At 45.0% G+C, this 25,893-nt stretch overlaps 2 protein-coding genes and 2 long non-coding RNA genes across 9 annotated transcripts in view; 2 read left to right on the plus strand and 2 right to left on the minus strand.

Annotated features, from left to right (window-relative positions):
- Positions 1–19,464, plus strand: part of LOC140205799 (uncharacterized) — a 70,260-nt gene extending 50,796 nt beyond the window's left edge. For 4 of the 6 annotated variants that reach the window (XM_072273494.1, XM_072273492.1, XM_072273491.1 and 1 more), the window contains one exon: positions 885–6,690. In XM_072273494.1, coding sequence (XP_072129595.1) covers positions 3,293–4,093 — 801 coding nt within the window. In that variant the 5' untranslated portion in view covers positions 885–3,292 and the 3' untranslated portion in view covers positions 4,094–6,690. Of the gene's footprint in view, positions 1–884; positions 6,691–16,660; positions 16,728–19,263 lie in introns of those variants that run through there. The other 2 variants (XR_011887972.1, XR_011887971.1) reach the window with 2 other exon arrangements.
- The window catches only part of alg14 (ALG14 UDP-N-acetylglucosaminyltransferase subunit), a 120,986-nt gene that overhangs the window by 8,484 nt on the left and 86,609 nt on the right, over positions 1–25,893 (minus strand). The window lies entirely within an intron of this gene.
- The window catches only part of LOC140205801 (uncharacterized), a 37,208-nt gene continuing 30,943 nt past the window's right edge, over positions 19,629–25,893 (plus strand). Inside the window, exon 1 of the long non-coding RNA XR_011887973.1 lies at positions 19,629–19,757. This is a non-coding gene — a long non-coding RNA (uncharacterized lncRNA). The remainder of the gene's footprint in view (positions 19,758–25,893) is intronic.
- The window catches only part of LOC140205802 (uncharacterized), a 31,515-nt gene continuing 26,899 nt past the window's right edge, over positions 21,278–25,893 (minus strand). Inside the window, exon 3 of the long non-coding RNA XR_011887974.1 lies at positions 21,278–21,928. This is a non-coding gene — a long non-coding RNA (uncharacterized lncRNA). The remainder of the gene's footprint in view (positions 21,929–25,893) is intronic.

Below are 25,893 nucleotides of genomic sequence, written 5' to 3' on the forward strand. Positions count from 1 at the left end.
TCAATAAAGTCTGACTATGACCATGGCCTTCCATGCCATGTCCACTTAAGTAGCTATGTAACTGCTTCTTTAATATAATACTGCTCTCAGACTATAGAACAGACCTCTTTTTCAATAAAATGGACTCTTGGCCTCACAATCTACCTCATAATAACCTTGCACATCACCATTTACCTGCACTGCACTCTTTTGGTAGCTTTTACACTTTATTGCACATTGTTATTGTTTTACCTTATTCTACCTCAGTGCACTGTGCAATGACCTGATTTATATAAACAGTGCGCAAGACAAGCTTTTCACTGTATCTTGGAGCATGTGACAATAATAAATCAATATCAATACCAATAATAAATACATCTGAACCACCTGTCTCGTCTGGTAATGTGTTGTGAATATCGATCACTCTTTCTTCTAATAAGTTTGACCCAAACAGCAAAGGGAAGCCCAGTAGCACACATGTAACAATTCATTCAGAAATGGCTCTTGCCAAAGGAATTAGGTTTCACAAGACTGGTCTGGATGAAGTTCAGCCTTGGTTTATTTGACACTATGTCCCATCATCACAACTCATGCCAAGTATTTCCTGGCCCCAACCTCAACATATTCCTCTCATCCAGGATGGTCATTGTTCAGTTCCTGTTAAATATACTCTCGGTTCGCTCAGACATGAACTACTTGAAATCCTGGTTTATTTTTTCCTGCTCTTCTTTAAGGCAGGATGGTAGGTTCTTTAGTGCTGGACAAGGGATGCAGGGAGTAAGCACGGAAGTCAGAAGTAAATTTATTATTAAAATACGTTTATATCACCATATTTAAAGATTCAAAGTACATTTATCATCAAAGTATGCATGTAGTATATAACTCTGAGATTTGTCTTTCCACAGACAGCCACAAGCAAAGCAACACCATGGAACCTATTCAAAGAAAACATCAAGCACCCAACACACACAAAAAAAAGAACAAATTGCAGAAATGGCAAAAACTACTGAAAAACAGACTATAAAATATCAGATCACAAAGTTATTGAAACAGTCTAGGAATGTTCACTTTAGTTCCTGTCAGTTCAGTTTAGTGCTGTGTTGTTCGTTAACTGCAGGTTGCAAAGCCAGTCCACCCTGATCAAAATTGCACAGAACTGCAACAAAAAAGGAGTAACCAGAAACACATCATAACAGGAACTGAGATTATGAAAAGCTACACGTAATCAAAGACTGACAAACAACCAAAGTGCAAAAGACGACAAATCATGCAAATAAAAAAAATACTAAGAACATCAGTTGTAGACTCCTTGACGGTGAGTCTAGAGGTTGTGAAATCAGTTCAGGGTTGAAGTGAGTGAAGTTATCCCCTCTGGATCAGGAGTCTGAAGTTATTGGGTAATAACTGTTCCTGAATCTGGTGGTATGGGACCTAAGGCTCCTGTCCCTCCTGCCTGATGGATGATAGATGATAGATGCCACTTTCTTGTGGTGTCAGTCCTTGTAAATGTGCTCAATGGTGGGGAGGGCTTATCCCGTGATGGACTTGGCTGTATCACTGTAGTGTTGAGCTAAAAAGTATTCTGCTGGAGGAACTCATCATCTGTAGAGGCAGAGGGATAGTCAATCGATGTTTTGGTTCAAGGCCCTGCATTAGTACTGTGACAAGAATACACATAAATTAAGATGTTTGCTGGCCTGGGCTAGCACCAGTGGCATCAGCAGTTGGTCTGCCACCTGTCCTCAGGGGAGGGAGAGATAAGGAACACAATTAGGCAGCATTTGGAGATGTTAATGAAGGAGCCATCAGTCTGGGTATTGTCAAGATCGGCTCCCCCTTTGAACCCTGAACTGTTTGAAGTGATGGACAGGCGATCTGGAGATGTGTAATGAAGGGACGGGAGAGAGAGCTGTCTAGAGCGGCTCCCCCTTTGAACCCTGAACTGTTTGAAGTGATGGACAGGCGATACCCCAGCAGGGGGATAAAAAGGGACAGGTTCGCTAAGGCAGGACACACACGACACCCCGAGGTAACGAGACCCTGGAAGCGGTGCGCCTCCCACAAGTCAGTGGGAAGCTCTTGGAAGGCTGATCGCGGGATCAGCCTTAGACGCACAGGGTGGAAAGGTACGATCAGCGGGAACCCGGTGTGTGTCCGCCCTTGCCTGGGGTGCCAGGTTCACTGCAGAGGATCGACCACATCTGGAGGAGGGGTCAGTCGGTGACCTCAGGTGACATCACAAAGGACCCGCCCGAAAGCTGCTTGTGAGCAATATCGCAGGTCTGTGTGTGGAAGCCGTTTCGAATGATCATTCGTTCTTGTTCTCTCTCCTTCCCCCCACATTGTCCATCGCCATGGCAACGATTACTGCAAACTGAACTAAATTGAACTGGACTTTGTGTCACTTTGAAATTGGTCATTTACCCCTAGACAACGATAGAGCTTGATTGATCCTGTTATCTTAATTCTGTGCACGTGTGTTTATCATTGCTGAACTGTTGCATTTATTATCCTTTCGATTACTGTGTTGCTTGTTTCTTTAATAAAACTTCCTTAGTTCTAGTAATCCAGACTCCAACTGAGTGATCCATTTCTGCTGGTTTGGCAACCCAGTTACGGGGTACGTAACATAAGTGGGGGCTCGTCCGGGATTTTGAACACTAAATTTGGAATGGAGTAAATTGATTGGGTTAAAATTCCCGAAAGAAAGAAAAGACAAACAGCAGAAATGGAGGCTGAGGAATTTATAAAGGCGCCGACCTTGGAGGCATTAGAGGATGCCAGGAAATCGGAATTGGTAGCTGTGGCCAAACGGTTGAATCTTGCTAAGGGGAAGTCGACAATGAGGAGAGAGGAGATACACAGAGCTATCGTAGAGCACTATGTATCTAAAGGTGTGTTTCCCCAAGGCGAGCTGGGGGTGGTGTCTATTGAAAAACCTGCTGGAGACGCGGTACAGGTGCAGCTTGAAAAACTGAGACTCGAGCACGAGTTCCGGGTACGGCAGTTGGAGCGAGAAGAGGAAGAGAGGGACAGACAGTTACAGTGAGAAGAGCAGGACAGAGAGAGGCAGTTGCAGCGAGAAGAGGAGAGAGAGTTAGAAAGGAAAGAGAGAGAGAGGCAGTTGGAGCGAGAAGAGAGGCAGTTGGAGGAACAGAGGGAAAGGGAATTCGAGCTGGAGAAGTTAAGATTAAGGGCAGTGCAGGGGCTCGTGCCGAACCAAGGTGGAGGGTTCCGGGCGACCCAGGAGGTTAGGCTGGTTCCCCCATTTGACGATACCGACGTGGATCGGTACTTCCTCCATTTCGAAAAAATGGCTATAAGTCAGGACTGGCCGAGGGATAAGTGGGCTGTTTTACTTCAGAGTGTACTGAAAGGGAAAGCCCAAGAAGCTTACTCAGCTTTGTCCGCAGAAGATGCCCAGAGGAATGAGGTGGTGAGAGAGGCCATCCTCAGGATTTATGAGTTGGTCCCGGAGGCATACCGGCAGAGGTTCCGGAATGCGAGGAAGCAGTGGTACCGCGCGTATTTGGAGTTTGCCCGTGAGATGCAGACATATTGTGAGCGTTGGTGCGCCTCAAAGGGGGTAGAGGGGGATTATGACAGACTGCTGCAGCTGATCCTGATTGAGCAGTTTAAAGGTTGTCTCCCTGAGGGTATGAGACCCTACCTAGATGAGAAAGAGGCAGCCACGTTAGCCGCAACTGCTAAGTTAGCGGATGAATATGCGTTGACGCATAAAATGAAGTTTGCCTCGAGTAAAGGCTACCAGAAGGGTAGTCAGGACGGTGGGGAGAGTCCGCCGGAAAAGTCAGAAAGTAAGCCAGGGACTAGTGAGAAGGATAAGGTAGACCGGGAGCAGTCTGGCAGGAAGTTTCCTGGGGTCGTCTGTTATAATTGCGGGAAAGTCGTACACTTTGCGTCCAGGCGCTTTGCCCCAAAGAAGGAGACGGGAAAAGGGAAGACAGCGATTTTGACTGGCTGTATCGAGCTGTTAAGCGAACCGCTAGGGAAGGACAGGTCTGCCAAAGTTCAAGAAGGGCGCGAGAGGTTTATCTCGGCCGGATTGGTGTCAGTGAAGGAGGGGTTAAAACCAGTTCCAGTGCGGATCTAGAGAGACACGGGAGCGTGTCAGTCACTAATACTGAAGAGTGTATTAGAGTTTAGCTCAGAGACCCGGACTGGGGAGGTCAAGGTCAAAGGTGTTGGGGAAGGGACAGAGTCAGTCCCTTTGCACCAGATACACTTACAAAGCAACCTGGTCTCTGGACTAGTCACGATCGGGGTGAGGTCCGAATTACCGATGAAAGGCGTGGAAGTCTTGCTCGGTAATGACCTCGCCGGGGGAATCGTGTTCCCAGTCGTGAGATTGACAGGTCAGCCTGCCAGCAGTGAGGCCCCGCCCATGGACTCAGGTTCATCATGGGGCTGCGGTGGTAAATTTAGCTGAAACGTTTCTGCCAACCTTGTACGAGAAGAGGGTAGAAAGTGAAAAGAAGGAGTGTAGTGAGGCAAGAGGTAGTGAGGGAGCTGGGACAGTCGTAGCAGTAGCCAGGAAAGAATTTGTGCAGACGCGGGAGCGAGACGAGGGGCTGATGGTTTTGGCGGAGACAGCTCTCTCTGACACAGCCTTAACAAGGGAACTAGTAGCCTATTGTGCGGAGGAGGAAGTGCTAAGGAAGAAAGGGAAATCAAGGACAGTACCCGCAGATGAGGAATGGGGGGTGGTGCAAAAGAGTTATGAGGATGAGATTTTTAATCTGGCCCACAAGGTACCCCCCGGTGGACATTTTGCGGTGCTGGAGGAAACAGTTGGTGGAATCACGAAAGAGGTTTACCAGCTGCCCGGGGGGAGGATGTTATTGATTATGGCCAATGCGAACTGAGACGGTCACAGGCTTTTGATATGCTAACAAACCTAGTTGGGGTTAGCGTGGAAATCAATGAAGCTAGGGTCCCCCCGATAAGAGAGAAAAACCATTTTGAAAAGATTAGTATGGTATCGATCAGATGGGAGAAGGCTATTGTTTTGGCCAGGTCTGCTGATAAGGTCTCTCCTTTAATCCCCGAACAAAGCAACTCTTTAGAAGTAATTAAACGACTCGCACCCGTGTGTTTGATTGTCCCGAGGCGATGCAAAGAACTGGGACGTTGGGTGGTGTCTGTTGCAATAGGTCAGCCTAGTAAACAACACCCATATAGAATGAGTAATTCAGTGACTAAAGGGCTGACGAACACAGAGGTGTGTATTGGCAATTTAATACGGCTGTCTGAAGCCAGCTTGATAGTGAACCTTGAAAAAAATGAGTTCGGCCACACGAAGGTCACTTACCTGGGAATTGTGGTGACACAGGGGCAGCTGGCAGCGATGCAAGCTACAGTGCAGGCTATCGCTGACCTCCCAACCCCGACAGACAAGAGGGCCCTCAGAAGGCTCTTGGAGATGGTGGGGTACTGTAGGAAGTTTTGCAATAACTCTGCGGTCACTACCCCCCCCCCCCCCGCCCCCCGCCTACTAAGCCCTTGCGAGAGAAAACTAAGTCGGAATGGGACGACCCTTGTTATTGTGGTCCGGGACAAAACCAAATGAGAGGTTACATTGATCGCAATTCATCAGTGTTTTTGGCCACTAAGAAGTTTGCTGAGTTGGAGCCTGGTCTAAGGGATTATTAATAACACATATAAAAGAAATAGAAAATGTGATGGCTGACTGTCTGTCAGGTGTTGACAACTTCAAATTCTCTGTATTAGCCAAATAGCTGATAAAGATGTATATTTGTGTGTATCAAATAATGTACTCATGTTTGTAATTTTTACCCCGGTAAAAATCCTTAAAGGGTGGAAGTGTGACGAGAATACACATAAATTAAGATGTTTGCTGGCCTGGGCTAGCACCAGTGGCATCAGCAGTTGGTCTGCCACCTGTCCTCAGGGGAGGGAGAGATAAGGAACACAATCAAGCAGCATTTGGAGATGTTAATGAAGGAGCCATCAGTCTGGGTATTGTCAAGATCGGCTCCCCCTTTGAACCCTGAACTGTTTGAAGTGATGGACAGGCGATCTGGAGATGTGTAATGAAGGGACGGGAGAGAGAGCTGTCTAGAGCGGCTCCCCCTTTGAACCCTGAACTGTTTGAAGTGATGGACAGGCGATACCCCAGCAGGGGGATAAAAAGGGACAGGTTTGCTAAGGCAGGACACACACAACACCCCGAGGTAATGAGACCCTGGAAGCGGTGCGCCTCCCACAAGTTGGTGGGAAGCTCTTGGACGGCTGACCGCGGGATCAGCCTTAGACGCACAGGGTGGAAAGGTACGATCAGCAGGAACCTGGTGTGTGTCCGCCCTTGCCTGGGGTGCCAGGTTCACTGCAGAGGATCGACCACATCTGGAGGAGGGGTCAGTCGGTGACCTCAGGTGACATCACAAAGGACCCGCCCGAAAGCTGCTTGTGAGCAATAACGCAGGTCTGTGTGTGGAAGCCGTTTCGAATGATCATTCATTCTTGTTCTGTCTCCTTCCCCCCACATTGTCCATCGCCATGGCAACGATTACTGCAAACTGAACTAAATTGAACTGGACTTTGTGTCACTTTGAAACTAGTCATTTACCCCTAGACAACGATAGAGCTTGATTGATCCTGTTATCTTAATTCTGTGCACATGTGTGTTTATCATTGCTGAACTGTTGCATTTATTATCCTTTCGATTACTGTGTTGCTTGTTTCTTTAATAAAACTTTCTTAGTTCTAGTAATCCAGACTCCAACTGAGTGATCCATTTCTGCTGGTTTGGCAACCCATTTACGGGGTGCGTAACAGTACTGAGAGTGTAAGGGGGAGGGAGGGGTGAGGCAAGGCTGGCAGACGATAGGTGGAAGCAGTTGAGGAGGGAGATGATGGGCAGATGGAACTGGGGAAGGGGGAGAGGTAGAATTTGGAAATAGCAACTGATCGGTGATAAGTAGAAACAGATAAGGAGATAAAGACTGCAGGGAAAGGGAGGGTGGAGGTAGTGATGGAGTTTAGAAGGTGATAAGTGGAGACACAAAAGGCCATAGATGCTGCAATCTATTACGTGAGGAAGGTTGAGACTGGATCAGCCAATATCTTACTGAATGATGGACCAGGTATGAGAGTCTGACAGGCATACCCCTGCTCCTGATTCCTCTATTCACTTAGAGTATTCTTTACTGTCTTATGTGATACATCAAGTTTAATTGTTATTCAACCATACATGAATACCCACAAATACAGCCGAATGAAACAGTGTTACCCCAGGGCCAAAGTGCAAAACATTGTACCAACAGTCATTCACAGCACAAGGCACACATACAGTAGCACATAGAAGACAGCAGTAAAATATAGTCACACCAAAAAAAAAAGTCCAAGTCCCTGTGTCCATCAACGTTGTAGCAGTCTGCAGTTGAACACAATACATCTTCTGTTCTGCTGAGTGAACACTGGACAACAGCATGACTATAGCATGGACACCGTGCTACACCATTTCTGGCACTCTGGTGGAGCATACTGACTCTGATGCCTCGCTCCTCAGTGACTACAAACAAGTTTGAGAGCTATTCTTTAGTGCGGCCGAGCCACGTAGCTCCCCCGCCGTTCGCCAATAAAACAGAGAGTCCAACTTGCAGAATTCCACATTACCAATGTCCAACAAGGTCTTGCCATCAAAAGAAAAATGACTAAGACAATCACCTGCTGTTAAGACTGCACACTGCCTTGGCACACCAACGCCCCTCTGACGCCTGCACCAGCACAATCGCATCAAGTCCAGCTCCTCCAGTTTCTCTGCCAACGAGCAACTTGCTGATGGGGTAGGCCTACAGTAGTTAAGATCTTAATGTCCAGCAGCGTCTTGCAATCATAACAAATATGTTTAAAAAGAACAACAACACTTTGGCTGGCCCTGTAGAAGCCGCTGCTTTCTAGCATGCCGCCATATTACCTTATTTTTTTTTACATTACGTAATGGCAGCCAGTGCAAACCTGAAAATTTTAGTCATACTGTCTCTTGCAAACAAAATCAATGAAATAATTTAAGAGTAGAATCTTTAAAATTAATAAAAATGTGTTTTCATTCACTTGCTGGGTGCAGGTATTGTTGAAGGGTCACCACTTACAGCTAAGCTAAAATATACTTGAACATAATTTACTCAGATCTCCAGTTTCCAACCTTGTGGCGTACTTTACCAGTTGGATTATCCCATTTGGCTTCACCCTTTCCCTTTGTTACACTTAACCCTCCTCCACTTTCATTGCTACTGAGAAATAACTTGTTTTTTCTCTTCCCCAGTTCTGGCAAAGGGCCTCAGACCGAAAACGTTAACCGTCTCTCTTTCTGGAGATGCTGCCTGATTAGCTGATTACAGTATTTCCCGCATTTCTGTTGTTATTTCTGAATTGTCCTTGAACTGGTTTGCTGAGCTTTTAACACTTAACCAAGTTGCCATGGATCTGGGCTGGGCCACGTCAAACCCATTCTGGATAAGCAGAGCAGATACCTTCCCTGAGTGCCATTGGTGAATTAAATCTGTGTTTACATAATCCAGTGCAGGCAACCCCCATGTCACACAGAGGGTTGTGTTCTTAGATATTCATCGTTTTCTGTCACGTAAAGCTGAATCAATTGCACATACTTCAAGAAACAAAGACTGGGGAAAAGATAATTTATTTCTTTACTTTTTTCACCCAAATTCTGTGAGAATACATTTTATTCAGTATCTCAAATTTTGGGTAGTAATTTGTGAATTCTGTAAAGGCAAAATGCCCTTATCTGAATGTCCAAAATGGAGGGGCCACCCGTAGTTTTGTGATCACCGCATTTCTCCAGATTTATTTCATTTCTTGAGTTTAAGTCCCTCAGCTGACAAAGCAGAGTTGTAACTTGGGCCCGGTCACTGACCAGCTCTCTGAGAACTAGTACAGTGACACATCCACTGTACTCCAAGAGCTATGTTAAAAAAAACATAATAAAAGTTACTAAAATGATTTACAGGAAAGAATTCTAGAAGTCAGCAGATGTCCTGGAAGGGTAAACCATTCACTGAGTCTGAGAGAAAATGTTTACTCCCCCGAAATATTGACAATTCCTTTTCCCCAACAGATGCTGTTTGACCTGCAGATTTCCTGCAGCACATTGTTAGTTGCTCCAGTTCACTGAGTCTTCTTTGTAAGCCCCTCTCTGAATAGCAAGCAAGGAAAAATGTCAGCAAATCCACTTCCTCCTGGCAAGCTTGACGATCTGCACAAATTCAGCGGGTCGAAAACCCGGTTTCACTGCTGCGTGACTCTGACTTCCGAGATGTTCCGCTTCACAAGCTGGTGGAGTGTTACCCATTTTAGGTCTTCGTCCTCTCCAGAATTACTCTGATGGTGTGAGGAACCATCAGTTACAACCAAAGATACAGAAATCAGGGGAGAGAAGTCTCCACCAGCCTGGAACCTGATCCAAGGTTGTCCTGGAGTTGGCATGTATGCTGCATGCTTTCAGCTAGCTCTAATTTATGTTCCAGAACAGCCCAGGCCTGCTTGACTCTGGAGACAAGGAGTCAACACACTATGTGGGGGAGGGGGGGGGTATTAAATAAGTTTAGGCAGGATTACTGTAAAAATGGAAGCTTGATGGTTGGTGTGGGCCAAAGAACCTGCTTCTGTGCTGTGTCTCTCCACAACTCTATGACCTGGAGTTGACAATCTGTCAACTGCTGTTCAAAGATAAACTGCTCCTGCAATAATCCACAGTCTGTCAGGAAGCCAGGAGAAAAAGCATTTGTCTGGATGGTCCAGCTTTCCATTACTGGAATCCCTGAGGAAGTGAGGACGAGCAAGAACTTTTCAGATACATGAAGATGCAGATACAGTTCACAACACTCATAAAAAGCTGGATTTGTAAATAACCTAGCTTCTACTTCGGCATTGTATATTACTTTCAAATGGAAGTATTGTAATCTTGTTTTCGAAGTGTCCACGTATTAATAAACCTCAACAAATGATCTTCTTCTTCATTCCATTAGGATGAAGGATAACTTGCTTCTATCCAGTTCCGCGAAGTCCTGCATGAATTTTTTCAATGGCAGGGATAGTTTCGTATTTCACATTCCTAAATGGCAGAGAGGGAGGTCAGACAGCCCATCTTGCCTGAGCCAGATTTGAGCCCATTCCCCCACTTCATTCAGACAGGCTACCTTCTACAGTCTGCACCTCTTCCTTGCCCTGCACCTACCACCCACATCTCCACATACCAACCGCTATCGCCCCAATCTTCACCTCCCCCAGCCCCCACTTTCCACCAACTCCCCAGTCATCATGGACTCACCTTCACTACTGAGCAGGTGAGAAAGGCCTTGGGGAAACTCAGACACGGCAACGCATCGGGACCGGATGGCGTGAACCCCAAGGTCCTGAACAAGTGTGCTGAGCAGTTGTGTGGAGTTCTCCAGTGCATTTTCAATCGGAGTCTCTGCCTGGAAAGGGTTCCAACAGTGTGGAAAACACACTGTGTTTTCCCAAGTGGAGCAACCCAAGGAGGGGCAACTGAAAGTCTTGGATGACTACCGTCCAGTGGCCCTGACCTCACACATCATGAAGACCCCAGAAGGGCTGGTCCTGGCTCACCTCTGACCCCTGGTCAGATCAGTCCTTGATCCCCTGCAGTTTGCCTACCAGGAGTACATTGGAGTCGATGATGCTGTCTTCTACCTGCTGAACAGAGCCTACTCCCATCTGGATAAGCAGGGCAGCACTGTGACAATCATGTTTTTCTGATTTCTCAATGTCTTCAATAGCATACATCCCTCATTGCTGGGGGAAAAGCTCCATTCAATGCAGATTGGCTCTTCCATTGTATCCTGGATAACAGACTACTTGACTGGCAGACCACAGTATGCGCAGCCTCAGAGCCAAAAGCAGCACTGGGGCCGCAAAGGGGACTGTATTGGTTTCCTTCCTGCTTACCTGGTGTACCTTGGTCTTTAAACACAACACTGAATCGTGTCATCTGTAGAAATTCTCTGATGACTTAGCGATAGTTGGGTGTATAAAAGGAGGATGGAAGGATGAATACAGGGTCCTGGTGGAGGACTTTGTCAAATAGTGCAAGCTGAATTATCTGCAGCTCAGAGGAGATGGTGATGGACTTTAGGAAGACTAAGCCTGCACCGCTCTCTGTTACTATTGATGGTGAGGTTCTACAGGTACCTGGGATGCACCTGGATGACAGACTTGAACGGGGCTCCAAAACAGAAGCTGTGTACAAGAAGGGCCAGAGTCACCTATTTCTTGAGGAGACTGAGGTCCTTTGGAGTACACAGGCCTCTCCTTCAGATGCTCTACCAGTCTGTTGTTGCCAGTACAATCTTCTTTGTGGTGGTGAGCTTGGGCAATGGCATCAACACTAGTGATGCCAACAAGCTCAATAAACTGATTAGAAAGGCTGGCTCTGTTATAGGAGTCAAACTGGACACACTGGAGTTTGTGGTAGAACAAAGGACTCTATGGAAAATCCTGCCAATTCCATACAATGTTTTTCACCCTCTGCATGCCACCTTGGCTGAGCAGAAGAGCACTTTTAGGGATACACCAAGACAACTGCGCTGCTCCAAAGAGCGTTATATGAGGTTACTCTTTGCGTCTATAATGAGTCAACCTACAGCCGAGGAGTAATTACCCCCTCCTGTTCAGCTGTTTGAGGTAACTTATTTTTTATTCTTTCTACTTCTCTTCTAATATTTGTATCTGTACACTTGTAATGCTACTGTGACACTGTAATTTCCTTTGGGATCGATAAAATATCTATCTATCAAATTCCCGTAATCCATTCTCTCTCACGTGCTCATTAACCCTTTCGATACCGCCGTCTCATTCTCATTGCATCCAGGTACACTAGCTGCAACTTACAGTGAGCAATTAATCTACCAAAATTAACCTACCAACCAGCACACAGAAAGGCAACCAGGCACTTGGAGGAACACCACACCACTGGTCACAGAGAGGGTATCCAAGTTCCACACAGAGAGCACCCGAAATCAAGATCACATCCAGATGAACCCCTAATCTGCGGACCTCAACCTCAGCTGCAAATACATACACTCGGTGGCCATGTTATTAGATGCCCCCTTTACCTAAAACAGTGGCCAATAGGTGTATGTTTCTGGTCTTCTACAGCAGTAGACTATCCACTTCAAGGTTCAATGTACTGTGTGTTCTACACATCACTGTTGGAACGCATGGTTATTTGAGTTACTGTCGCCTTCCTGCCAGCTTGAACCAGTCTGGCTATTCTCCTCTGACCTTTCTCGTTAACAAGGCATTTTCGCCCACAGAACTGCCACTCACAGGATTTTTTTGTACCATTCTCCGTAAGCCTTAAGAGACTGTGGTACATGAAAATCCCAGGTGATCAGTGGTTTCTAAGATGCTCAGAATACCCCATCTGGCATCAACAATCATTCCACAGTCAAAGTCACTTGGATCACACTCCTTCCTCATTCTGATATTTGGTCTGAGCAACAACTAAAGCTCTTGACTATGTCTGCATGCTTTAATGCACTGAGTTGCTGCCACATGATTTGCTGATTAGATATTTGCATTAAGGAGTAGAGGTACCTAATAAAGTGGCCACTGAGTGTATGCACACAGGCCAAAAGATTACAGACTGTGCATACAAACACATATACACAAACACGTACATGCACACTCACTCACTCGCATGCAAGCACATACGCACGCTTGGAAATGCTCTTGTCCTGTAACTATCCTCTTCCTTCAACTCCTCACCCACCTGAGTCTCTCCCTACATCACACTAACCATTTTCAACTACCTTTCTTTTTATTCAAATTCAAAGTACATTTATTATCAAAGAATGTACAAATTACACAACCTTGAGACCTGTCTGCTTCCACAAAGCAAGAAACCTAATTTTAAAAAAAGACTAACACCCAGTGCACAGAGAAAGAGAAAAGAAACATAAACCATACAAACAATATAAGTGAACAACAGCATTCAGAACCAAATTGAGTCCTTAGGTCCGAGTCCCCAGAGTAGGCCCAAGCCTTGGTCTCAGTTCACCATATCAGCAGGGCGCACACAAGAAGCACAGCAGTCCCACCTTCTTAGCTCCTTCTGTCATCATCCTCCCTTTCCATCTCTTCTCATAAGTAAACACTTCACCATGGCCCCTCCTCACTCTATAATTAAATATCAAAGTTCAGAGTAAATTTAGTATCATAGGACCTATATGTTAACTTGAGATTAATTTTCTTACAGGCATTTACAGGGGAAAAAGAAATACAACACAATTTTATGGAAAACTATATATAAACCTTATAAACTATATACAAGGAGGCATAGGATCCAAGGGGACATTGCTTTGTGGATCCAGAACTGGCTTGCCCATAGGAGGCAAAGAGTGGTTGTAGACAGGTCATATTCTGCGTGGAGGTTGGTCACCAGTGGAGTGCCTCAGGGATCTGTTCTGGCACCCTTACTCTTCGTGATTTTTATAAATGACCTGGATGAGGAAGTGGAGGGATGGATTAGTAAGTTTGCTGATGACACAAAGTTTGGAGGTGTTGTGGATAGTGTGGAGGGCTGACAGAGGTTACAGCGGGACATTGATAGGATGCAAAACTGGGCTGAGAAGTGGCAGATGGAGTTCAACCCAGATAAGTGTGAGGTGGTGCATTTTGGTAGATCAAATATGATGGCAGAATATAGTATTAATGGTAAGACTCTTGGCAGTGTGGAGGATCAGAGGGATCTTGGGGTCCGAGTCCATGGGACGCTCAAAGCAGCTACGCAGGTTGACTCTGTGGTTGAGAAGGCATACGGCCTTCACCAATCGTGGAACTGAACTTAGGAGCTGAGAGGTAATGTTGCAGCTATGTAGGGCCCTGGTCAGGCCCCTCTTGGAGTACTGTGCTCAGTTCTGGTCGCCTCACTACAGGAAGGATGTGAAAGCCATAGAAAGGGTGCAGAGGAGATTTACAAGGATGTTGCCTGGATTGGGGAGCATGCCTTACGAAAACAGGTCGAGTGAACTCAGCCTTTTCTCCTTGGAGTGATGGAGGATGAGAGGTGACCTGATAGAGGTGTATAAGGTGATGAGAGGCATTGATCATGTGGATAGTCAGAGGCTTTTTTCCCAGGGCTGAAATGGTTGCCACAAGAGGACACAGGTTTAAGGTGCTGGGGAGTAGGTACAGAGGAGATGTCAGGGGTAAGTTTTTTACTCAGTAAATGATGAGTGTGTGGAATGGACTGCTGGCAACGGTGGTGGAGGCGGATACAATAGGGTCTTTGAAGAGACTTTTGGATAGGTACATGGAGCTTAGAAAAATAGAGGGCTATAGGTAAGCCTAGTACTTTCTAAGGTAGGGACATGTTCGGCGCAACTTTGTGGGCCAAAGGGGCCTGTATTGTGCTGTAGGTTTTCTATGTTTCTAAACAGACAAAGGCTCACCAATGTACAAAAGAAGGCAAACTGTACTTATGTAATACACGGAAATTTTGGTGCTGTCAACCATGTGCTCTATAAATCTCACTCCGAAACTTTCACACTCACTACAACGAATGGATGTTGCAGAAATCACAAGGCACCTTTCATATAATTTCTTGCTCTACTTTCTGCTTGAGTACCCTTAGAACAGGTATAGATTTTCAATAGAACATTATCATTAAAACAGGTTAATTTTCACCAGATGAAAGGGTGATATGGATTTGTCTGAAATTCAAGCTGCCCTCCATTTTTTATAAATCCTTCTTTTGCAAATATTTATCCAATAGCTTCCAACAGCAACAATAGTTTTTCTTTTATCGGAGTCTGCTGGGGCATTCCAGCTCCCAGTAAGTAATGACATCAACAAACAAAACCTCATGCAGCACATTTCAAATGAAGCTTTCAGAGAGACTAAACACGAGAGATTCCGCAGATGCTGGAAACCCAGAGTATACACAAGAAATGCTGGACTAACTCAGCAGGTCAGACACCATCTCTGGAAAGGAATAGAGAGTCGATGTTTTGTGTGTGTTTCAGAGAGACTGCTTGCTCCTCAGGTTGAAGAGCTTCTAGGCATGTCCCTCATCAAACTCTAACTCCCTCAGAATTCAGAGTTGCTGGATGCAGCTTTCCTCCCAGTGTTCTGGTTTCCTCCCACAGTCCAAAGACATACCGGTTGGGAGGTTAGCTGGTTAATTTAAATTGTCCTGTGATTAGGCAGGGCAGCACAGCTCCAAGGGGCTGGAACAGCCTTTTCTGAAGTGTATGCCAACAGATAAATAGAAGCATACTCTCCACTGTGAATCTATAGAAGTTTGTCTAAGTTTTTGCATAGTACTAATTAATTTAGATGTATTTGATGGTTCTTTGTATGTAATTCCATAATAGTTCAACATGTTCTGAACCCATTTGTTTAAAAAAAAGTACAATGTAGTCAATGGGTTGAATTAAATTTCATAATGCTCTACGTACATAATAGTACTTGTTTTACAAAATATGATATCGTTCAGCAAAAAAATTTGAGGCATTGGTCGTGTGGATAGCCAGAAGCTTTTTCCTTGGGCTGAAATGGATAACACGAGGGGGAACAGTTTTAAGGTGCTTCGGAGTAGGTACAAGGGGGATGTCAGAGGCAAGTTTTTCACAAAGAGAGTGGTGGGTGGATAGAATGTACTGCCAGCGATGGTGGTGAAGGACACAATAGGGTCTTTTAAGAGACTGTTAGGTACATGGAGCTTAGAAAATTAAAGGGTTTTCCGCTGGGAAATTCCAGACAGTTTCTAGAGCAGGTGACATGGTCAGCACAACCTTATGGGCTGAAGGGCTGGGTAATGTGCTGTAGATTTCTATGTTCTATGTTTTAGCTGACATGCCAAATCCATGCAAAAATCTAAGTTGAGGTGCTGGTGTGCCTTCTTTGTGATGGTGCTTACGTGTGTTTAGGTCAGTCCATGGTGTCTCGATAAACCAAACAGAACACTCATCCTACTGCTTCCCTATCCCTTATGTGTGGTAATTATAAACTGTGGTTGGAAGCTTGATATCTAAGTAAACCTGTTTTTCTGGTCTTAAATTCAAGCTTATTCAACAGAAATTCCAATCAATTTTGCTGAGGAATGGGGAAGAAAACCAGAGTTACCAAAGAATGACCACCTGCTTGCTTGTGACCAGCTGCCCACAGTAAACTTTGACCAATTAAAATGGTTTGGTTTTAATTGCTGGCTTTTGATGATCCTAATTAAAATTATTTCCTGCAGAATCGTGCAAACAACAGGACAGAAGGCCACTTGGCTTTGTGTGGATAAGATCTCTTCAGTTCGAGCTATGTGGCTCAATGGCATTCCCTGCATATATTTATATATCTGAATTTAAGGTCGCATGCATAATTAGTATTATAGCCTCTGCCTCAGTTACTGCTCATAAAGCATAAATAACTCCGAGCATGAAAAATAATCTCTATTTCCCTTCCTTATTTCTACGGAGAATCTTCACTTAACTCTCCCTTGTTACACATACACCAATCGGTGCTGTCTGTTAGTTACCTTAAGAAAAATCCTAATTTTAGAAATTTCCATTAGGTTTCCCTAAACACCCCCATTCCTCATTCCTGTGGGAAAACAAAACAACTTTTCAAACATCCTCTATGCATATACATCGGTTCTTTCTGATTCAGAGGAGGCAGGAGCAACGTTGCCACATTCACCAGAAAGACATCTGGAGATACTGGGGAGGAAATAGGTATGTATTTCACTGTTTTTGTTTTGGAGCAAAGGAGAGTGGGAGTAGAAAAGGAGGAACACACATAAAAGTTGCTGGTGAACGCAGCAGGCCAGGCAGCATCTCTAGGAAGAGGTACAGTCAACGCTTCAGGCCGAGACCCTTCGTCAGGACTAACTGAAGGAAGAGTGAGTAAGGGATTTGAAAGTTGGAGAGAGAGGGGGAGATCTAAAATGATAGGAGAAGACAGGAGGGGGAGGGATAGAGCCAAGAGCTGGACAGGTGATAGGCAAAAGGGGATACGAGAGGATCATGGGACAGGAGGTCCGGGAAGAAAGACAAGGACATTCTAGGATGAGGGAGATGTCTTGCTTTTTTAAAGAAAGGGGCTTCCCTTCCTCCACTATCAACTCTGCTCTTAAACGCATCTCCCCCATTTCACGTACATCTGCTCTCACTCCATCCTCCCGCCACCCCACTAGGAATAGGGTTCCGCTGGTCCTCACCTACCACCCCACCAGCCTCCGGGTCCAACATACTATTCTCCGTAACTTCCGCCACCTCCAACGAGATCCCACCACTAAGCACATCTTTCCCTCCCCCCCTCTCTCTGCATTCCGCAGGGATCGCTCCCTACGCAACTCCCTTGTCCATTCGTCCCCCCCATCCCTCCCCACTGATCTCCTTCCTGGCACTTATCCGTGTAAGCGGAACAAGTGCTACACATGCCCTTACACTTCCTCCCTTACCACCATTCAGGGCCCCAAACAGTCCTTCCAGGTGAGGCAACACTTCACCTGTGAATCGGCTGGGGTGATATACTGCGTCCGGTGCTCCCGATGTGGCCTTTTATATATTGGCGAGACCCGACGCAGACTGGGAGACCGCTTTGCTGAACATCTACGCTCTGTCCGCCAGAGAAAGCAGGATCTCCCAGTGGCCACACATTTTAATTCCACATCCCATTCCCATTCTGACATGTCTATCCACGGCCTCCTCTACTGTAAAGATGAAGCCACACTCAGGTTGGAGGAACAACACCTTATATTCCGTCTGGGTACCCTCCAACCTGATGGCATGAACATCGACTTCTCTAACTTCCGCTAATGCCCCACCTCCCCCTCGTACCCCATCTGTTACTTATTTTTATACACACATTCTTTCTCTCACTCTCCTTTTTCTCCCTCTGAATATACCCCTTGCCCATCCTCTGAGTCCCCCCCCCCTTGTCTTTCTTCCCGGACCTCCTGTCCCATGATCCTCTCGTATCCCCTTTTGCCTATCACCTGTCCAGCTCTTGGCTCTATCCATCCCTCTCCTGTCTTCTCCTATCATTTTGGATCTCCCCCTCCCCCTCCAAATTTCAAATCCCTTACTCACTCTTCCTTCAGTTAGTCCTGACGAAGGGTCTCGGCCTGAAGCGTTGACTGCACCTCTTCCTAGAGATGCTGCCTGGCCTGCTGCGTTCACCAGCAACTTTTATGTGTGTTGCTTGAATTTCCAGCATCTGCAGAATTCCTGTTGTTTGCGTAGAAAAGGAGGAAACAGGTTTGCTAATACCATGTATATGGTCCTGTCCAAATCTTTAAAGATGAACTTACTTACTGTCCATTATGCCACTGGCATTTCGAGCGGCAATGTAGGCCCTCCATCTTCAGCTTCCTCTCGGTATGCATTACTGTCTGTCATGCAAGTCCCAGATGGAGACTTGGGAATACCATTGCACTCAGATGTAGGATTCTTCATCGCTGTTTCCATAACAACTTTGTTTCATCAGTCAGGATTGTTAGCCCTGAGCTGAATCCCCCGAACCTGGAGTACTTGGTGAACTTCCAAGTCTTAGACTTCATCAAAAGCCAAAGCAAAAAGTCCTGACTCCACCCATCACAGCCCTCCAGATCTTTGAGACACGCAAGCCTCCACACCACGACAAGGCTGTAGTTTTCTTGAAGGTCAAAGGTTAAAGATTGGCTTTATTTGTCAGACGTACACCGAAACATTGAAAGGTACAACGAAATGCACCATTTGCATCAATGACCAACACAACACGAGGATGTGCTGGGGGCAGCCTGCAAGTCTTGCTACACTTCTGGCATCAAAGTACCATGTCCACAACTTACCAACTCTGAGCCCTACGTTTTTGGAACGTGGGAGGAAAACATGGCCACGAAGAGTGGCAAGGGAAGTGATGACCACATGAAGCTGGGTTCAAATGAATGGCCAGTTCAGGAGACAAGGGAGATGCAGGAGGTAAAACCGAGATTTTTCCTGTTATGGTGCTTCCTGAGTTCGAGCGATACTTCAAGGAATTTAACCATCTGTTAGCTTTTTAAGGTGACTTATGATCCTGAAAGAAAGCAAGCTCTTTCTTTCTAGAAGCTTAACATACTTCAAAAAGCCAACGCAGGTTATCTTGAGAAAGGGTACGATGTTGGCTTAATCTCAATGGTATGAGTTCCTTGAGTGGGAATGGACCTGCTAATTAAATGGTATCAGATTTAGTTACTTGATTATATAATTAAGTGTTGCATAGTCAATGTATGTATTTTTGTTTCAGATTTGGAGATCTGACCCCAATTTGGCTTTTACGTTCAGCTGTAGCCCTATGTTACCATCTTGCTACCAGGAGGAAGCTGCGAGCTCAAGCGCCACTCTGGGAGAATGTACTAAAAGTAAAGCCTGACCCTTGCTGAGAGAATGCTGCAGAGTTGCCACCTTTGAGACACCATGTGAAAATGAAGCTGTGGCGGCTTGTTCATTGGCACTAAATCACAATAAATCCTTTGGTATTATTTTGAAGAGCAGGAAAAGCTCCCTAGTGGGGTTGTGTTATTGTTATGCTATTGTACTCACTCAAAAGGGAAATACACAGTGTTCTTAAATAACTCTCGGTACAAGTTGGAGCATGTGCAGCCACGAAATGGAAACACAAGAAGGGAAACAATTACAGTATCAGCCATGTGACAAGATGATCCCTTCCCACAATGACCTGCATCAGCCCAACATCAGTCGTGGGAAAGTTACTGGAATGCATTCTGAAGGGTCGGATATGTAAGTATTTGGATAGACAGGAACTGATTAGGGATAGTCAACGTGGCTTTGTTCATGGTAGGTCGTCTCTAACCCAACTTATACAGTTTTTCCAGGAAAGTTGCTGAAAGCAAGGCAGTAGTTATTGCCTACATGGACTTTAGCAAGGCTTTTGACAAGGAGCTTGGTCAAGAAGGTTCGGTCGCTTGGCATTCAGCATGAAGTAGTAAGGTGGTTTAGACATTAGTGTAATGCCCTGGTTCATATTTTTGCACTGTTATGCTGTTCTGTGCAAGCTGCTTGTTTGGGTTACTACTGAAGATAAGGGATAGGAGGATTGTGTGCCATCCAATTAGGACAGCTGGATTAAGGAGAGGTTTCACTGGTGAGGGACACTAAGGTTGGACTTGCGGCTTTTGTGAAGGAGATGAAGAGAGAAGATACCAGAGAGAAGAGGTCGTAGTATGCAACCCGGAGTGGGGCCATGATTCGATGAAGCCCAAAGTGAAATTGAAGGAGGATCGGTAAAGGGGAAACCGTGAGCTCCAACTTGTGTACATTAGACTGTATCATTAAAATGGGCCCTTTTCTTTTTTTGTTCTTTCTTTACTAACCCTTTAGTCAAATTAAGAATTACAAAGCTAAATCTTTTAGTTGTATGTGGTGCACTGTCCGATATTTTGTGGCACTTACTTGTAACAGGGTAACGAACACGAGCATCCACACAAATGGGGTTTTGGGGTGGGCTCATGCCTCAACTCACACATTTGGCGGGGCCAGAGATCGTCTTCCCCAGACTTGCGCAGCCGATGGAACTGGAGTGTTTCATTAGCTTCATGGGAGAAGCCAGAGAGAGGTAGTAGGTGGTTGCCTCCCTGACTGGACGCCCTTGACTAGTGGAGTGATGCAGAGAGCGGTGCTGGGTCCGTTGTTGTGCGTCATCTAGATCAATGATCTGGATGATAAAATAGTAAACGGAATCAGCAAGTCCGCGAATAACACCAAGATCGGGGGGCATAGTGGACAATGTGAAAGGCCATCAAAGCTTGCAGCAGGATCTAAAGAGCTGGAAAAATAGGGTGAAAAACGGCAGAGATTCTGCAGGTACTGGAAATCCAGAGCAACGCATACAGAATGCTGGAGGAACTCAGCAAGTTAGGCAGCAACTATGGAAATGAATAAACAGTCAACATTTCAGGTCGAGACCCTTCATCAGGAACTTAACGCAGACAAGTGAGACGTATTGCACTTTGGGAGGTAAAACTAGATTAGGACTTGCACAGTAAATGGCAGGGCACTGAGGGCTCTGACAGGACAGAGGCATCTGGGAACTCAGGGTCATAAAGAGAGCTTTTGCACAATGGCCTTCAAAAATCAAAGTACTGAGCACACGAGTTGGGATATTATGGTGAAGTTGCAGAACATTTTGGTGAGGCCTAATTTGGAGCATTATGTGGAGTTCTGGTCACCTAACTACAGGAAAGATATCAATAAGATTGAAAGAGTGCAGACAAAATTTACATAGTCATAGTCATACTTTATTAATCCCGGGGGAAATTGGTTTTCGTTACAGTTGCTCCATAAATAATAAATAGTAATAGAACCATAACTAGCTAAATAGTAATCTGTAAATTATGCCAGTAAATTATGAAATAAATCCAGGACCAGCCTATTGGCTCAGAGTGTCTGACCCTCCAAGGGAGGAGTAGTAAAGTTTGATGGCCACAGGCAGGAATGACTTCCTATGACGCTCAGTGCTGCATCTCGGTGGAATGAGTCTCTGGCTGAATGTACTCCTGTGCCCACCCAGTACATTATGTAGTGGGTGGGAGACATTGTCCAAGATGGCATGCAACTTGGACAGCATCCTCTTTTCAGACACCACCGTCAGAGAGTCCAGTTCCATCCCCACAACATCACTGGCCTTACGAATGAGTTTGTTGATTCTGTTGGTGTCTGCCACCCTCAGCCTGCTGCCCCAGCACACAACAGCAAACATGATAGCACTGGCCACCACAGGCTCGAAGAACATCCTCAGCATTGTTCAGCAGATGTTAAAGGACCTCAGTCTCCTCAGGAAATAGAGACGGCTCTGGCCCTTCTTGTAGACAGCCTCAGTGTTCTTTGACCAGTCCAGTTTATTGTCAATTCGTATCCCAGGTATTTGTAGCATGTTGCCAGGACCTGAGTCCCTGTGTTATAGAGGAAGATTGAATAGGTTAGGGGCTTCATTCCCTAGAGAAGGGGTAGCCAACCTTTTCTATACTATGGACCCCTACCATTGACCGAGGGGTCCGGAGTCCCCAGGTTAAGAAACACTGCTCCAGAGCATAGGAGAATGAGGGGAGATTTGATAGAGACACACAGAATTGAGAAGGGTAAAGATAGGGTAAATGAAAGCAGGCTTTTCCACAGAGGTTGGGTGAGACTAGAACTAGAGGTCACAGGTTAGGGATGAAATGTGAAATGTTTAAGGGGAACCTGAGGGGGAACTTCTATAGACGTACTGTGAAGAGCATTCGGACAGGCTGTATCACTGTCTGGTATGGGGGACCGACTGCACAGGACCGAAAGAAGCTGCAGAGGGTTGTAAATTTAGTCAGCTCCATCTTGATTACCCAGGACATCTTCAGGGAGCAGTGTCTCAGAAAGGCAGCGTCCACTATTAAGGACTTCCAGCACCCAGGGCATGCCCTTTTCTCACTGTTACCATCAGGAAGGAGGTACAGAAGCCTGAAGGCACACACTCAGCGATTCAGGAACAGCTTCTTCCCCTCTGCCATCCGATTCCTAAATAGACACTGCACTTGTGAACACTATCTCACTTTTTAAATATATATTATTTCTGTTTTTGCATGATTTTTAATCTATTCAATATACATATACTGTAATTGATAGATTATTATTTTTTTCTTCCTTTTCTAGATCATGTGTTGCATTGAACTGCTGCTGCTAAATTAACAAATTTCACGTCACTTGCAGGTGATAATAAACCTGATTCTGATTCCAAGAGTATTGTGCGTGTGGAACGAGCTGCTAGCAGAAGTTTGGATGCAGTTTCTATTTCAACATTTAAGAGAAATTTGGATAGGTACATGGATGGGGGGTGGGTATGCAGGGGTATAGTCCGGATGCAGCCCAATGGGACTAGGCAGATAATAGTTTGGCACAGATTAGACTGGTAAAGGGTGTGCATTCAAAAACAAATATACTTGTCAGAGTTTATAGGTGCAGTAATCAATACTTAGCCTTCAATTAATGTGACTGAAAGGAATTCTGATGAAGGGTCTCATACCAAAATGTCGACTCTGTATTCCTTTCCGCAGCTGCTGCCTGAACTGAGTTCCAAAAGCATTTTGTGTGTGTTAGAAACAGAATTAGAATCAGGTTTAACATCACTGGCAGTTGTTGTGAAATTTGTTGTTCTGCAGCAGCAGTCCATTGCTATAAAAATTATAAATTACAATAAGAAGTAAATATAAAAAATAAAGTTAAATGAAATAAGTAGTGCAAAAAGAGAGGGTAAAATACTGAGGTAGTGTTTATAGGTTCACTGTCCATTCGGAAATCTGGTGGCAGAGGGGAAGAAACTGTTTTTGAAAGATTGTGTGACTTCAGGCTCCTGTACCACCTCCTTGTTGGTAGCAACGAGAAGAAGGCATGCCTGGGTGAAGGAGGTCCTTAATGATGGATGCCACCTTTTTGAGGAATTCTCTTTTGAAAGTGTTCTCGATGCTGGGGAGACTTGTGCCCATCATGGAGCTGGCAGAGTTTACAATTTCTTGCAGCTTTTTCCAATCCTGTGTAGCGGGCCCTCCAGACCAGACAGTGATGCACCAGTTAGAAGGTTCTCCACGGTACGTCTGTAGAAATTTGCGAGTGATTTTGTTTACAATCCAATTCTCCTCAAACTCCTGTTGAAATATAAACGCTGTTCATTCTTTGTAATTGCATCAATACGTTGGGCCCAGGATTGATCCTCTAGCTGATTACTTCTTTTATCTTTTAGATTACTCTGAAACGGATTATCTGGTCATTAACTTACTGCTATATGTGGGAGCTTCCTACATGCTATTGCATTTGCAAAAGAATGTGATTAATTGTGTAACGCCCTGCAAGTCTTGTGGTCCAGCTACATAATATACAGATGTTAATAATTCTTTTGACCATTTTCCTCATATATAAACTTCAGTGGTCTCGTTCTGAAGGAAAATGATTTGTTTATGAATGAATGCCCTGTTATCATTACCACATCAGGGAAGAGTTACAGAGCACAAAGACACACACTTAATATTTTAAGATTTGCTTCTTCCACTCCACGCTTTTTTAATATATATTATTGCAAGTTATATTGTATTAGATGTACTACACTGTACAGCTACAGCAAAACAACAAATTTCACACCATATGTCAGTGATTATAAACCTGATTCTGAAATAATCAGCTAAGGCCTTGACTAATGGGCTAGAACACTACTCACTGTGCACCACTCCATCAGTGACCCATAATGTTTCTGTGAACCTTGGAGTCCAGAATCTCTCTGGTCAGGGGTTTGATTAGAGTTGATGTTACGCAGTGCTTATAGCATCTGTAAACCCTGAGCAATTAACTCTCTCGTTTGTAAGTTGATGTTGATACGCATTTTTGCTCTTTTTCAAAATGGCGCCTCAGAAGGTCCCCCTAAGAGGGATAATGGAGCCTGTAACTTATTTGTCTGAAAGACATCATCTCCAACAGTACTGCTGTGAGATGTCAGGCTTGACCTTGGGAGTAAAACGTGATGATACACTCTTCTGATTCAGAGACAAGGAGCCATCCAGTTAACACTAACAGCAACCAAGAGCCAGGCAAAGGCTTCATATACAAAGATACCAGCAAATACAGTACTTAACAGCTTACAATCATCCAAGCTTCGCTGTAAAAAGGTGGGAGAAATTTAAACATAGACCCAAGCAGTGGCATGGAATGTGCAGAGGAGAAACTAACACAAAGTTAGAGAGACAGATCAGATTTGAGTGATTAAGTTCAGTGGTGGAGTGGCGAACTCCTTTGCTTGGTTCATGAGTTTGCATATTGCGAGTGTCTCCTTTTATTTCAGGCAGTCAAATAACAGATGGTTCTTCCATTAATAGTTCCACTCCCTATCCAACAATATTAATTTGCCAACTACAGGAATTCTGCAGATGCTGGAAATTCAAGCAACACACATAAAAGTTGCTGGTGAACGCAGCAGGCCAGGCAGCATCTCTAGGAGAGGTACAGTCGATGTTTACGTCAGGACGAAGGGTCTCGGCCTGAAACGTCGACTGCACCTCTTCCTAGAGATGCTGCCTGGCCTGCTGCGTTCACCAGCAACTTTTATGTGTGTTGCTTATATTAATTTGCCACACCTTTTGCAGATTCACTTAAACCTGCCTTTCCAGTGTGTGTTTGATTCTGTGGCTCTGACATCTGCCGCTGTTTGATTACTTTCCTTTCTGCATGAGAAGAAATATTATTGTTTCCAAAACTATGTTCATTAAGAAAAGAGGGAGGAACCTTCAGATGAGAGGCTTCCAACAGATCGTTCTGCTCAATTTATAGCTCAGTCAGTATGTATGCAGAAACAACCTCTACTTTCTACAATAGTTTAAACACTCCAGACGACAGAAATCCACCACAATTAAAAACTCCAGTAAATTAAGAGGTTGTTGGGGGAAGTGGGGAGTGAGGTGGGGGGAGGTGGAGAGCAAAGTGGAGAGGGTGGGAGACCTGGTACATTAAAAATTCTGGCCTCGACTCATTGGAGATATTAAAGTTTACACAGCAATAAAGAACAGTGCAAGAAGCAGGAATGGGCAATTTTACTGGTTTGAATGGGTTCCACTGAAAGCTCAAGGCCTTTTTCTGAACCTCTGACATGACCTCCTTAAAGATGTTTATGCGTGCAGTCCTGTGATCTCAGGATTTTGAAATGTTAGATAGTGCCACGACCCCAACAAAAAAAAACATACAAACTCTCTGCAGGAAGGCAGACAGCTTTAGAAACATCTCCGGGAAACTACGTAGTCAAAAATATAAAATGTCTAGAAGCAAATTTTTTGGAATTACAGTAAATTGGAACAAACATTGGGATTTTCAGTTGACATGCTGAGCATGCAGGGGAATTCAGACGTGC

Source organism: Mobula birostris, chromosome 12, assembly GCF_030028105.1.
Source record: "Mobula birostris isolate sMobBir1 chromosome 12, sMobBir1.hap1, whole genome shotgun sequence".
NCBI classification, from domain to species: domain Eukaryota; kingdom Metazoa; phylum Chordata; class Chondrichthyes; order Myliobatiformes; family Myliobatidae; genus Mobula; species Mobula birostris.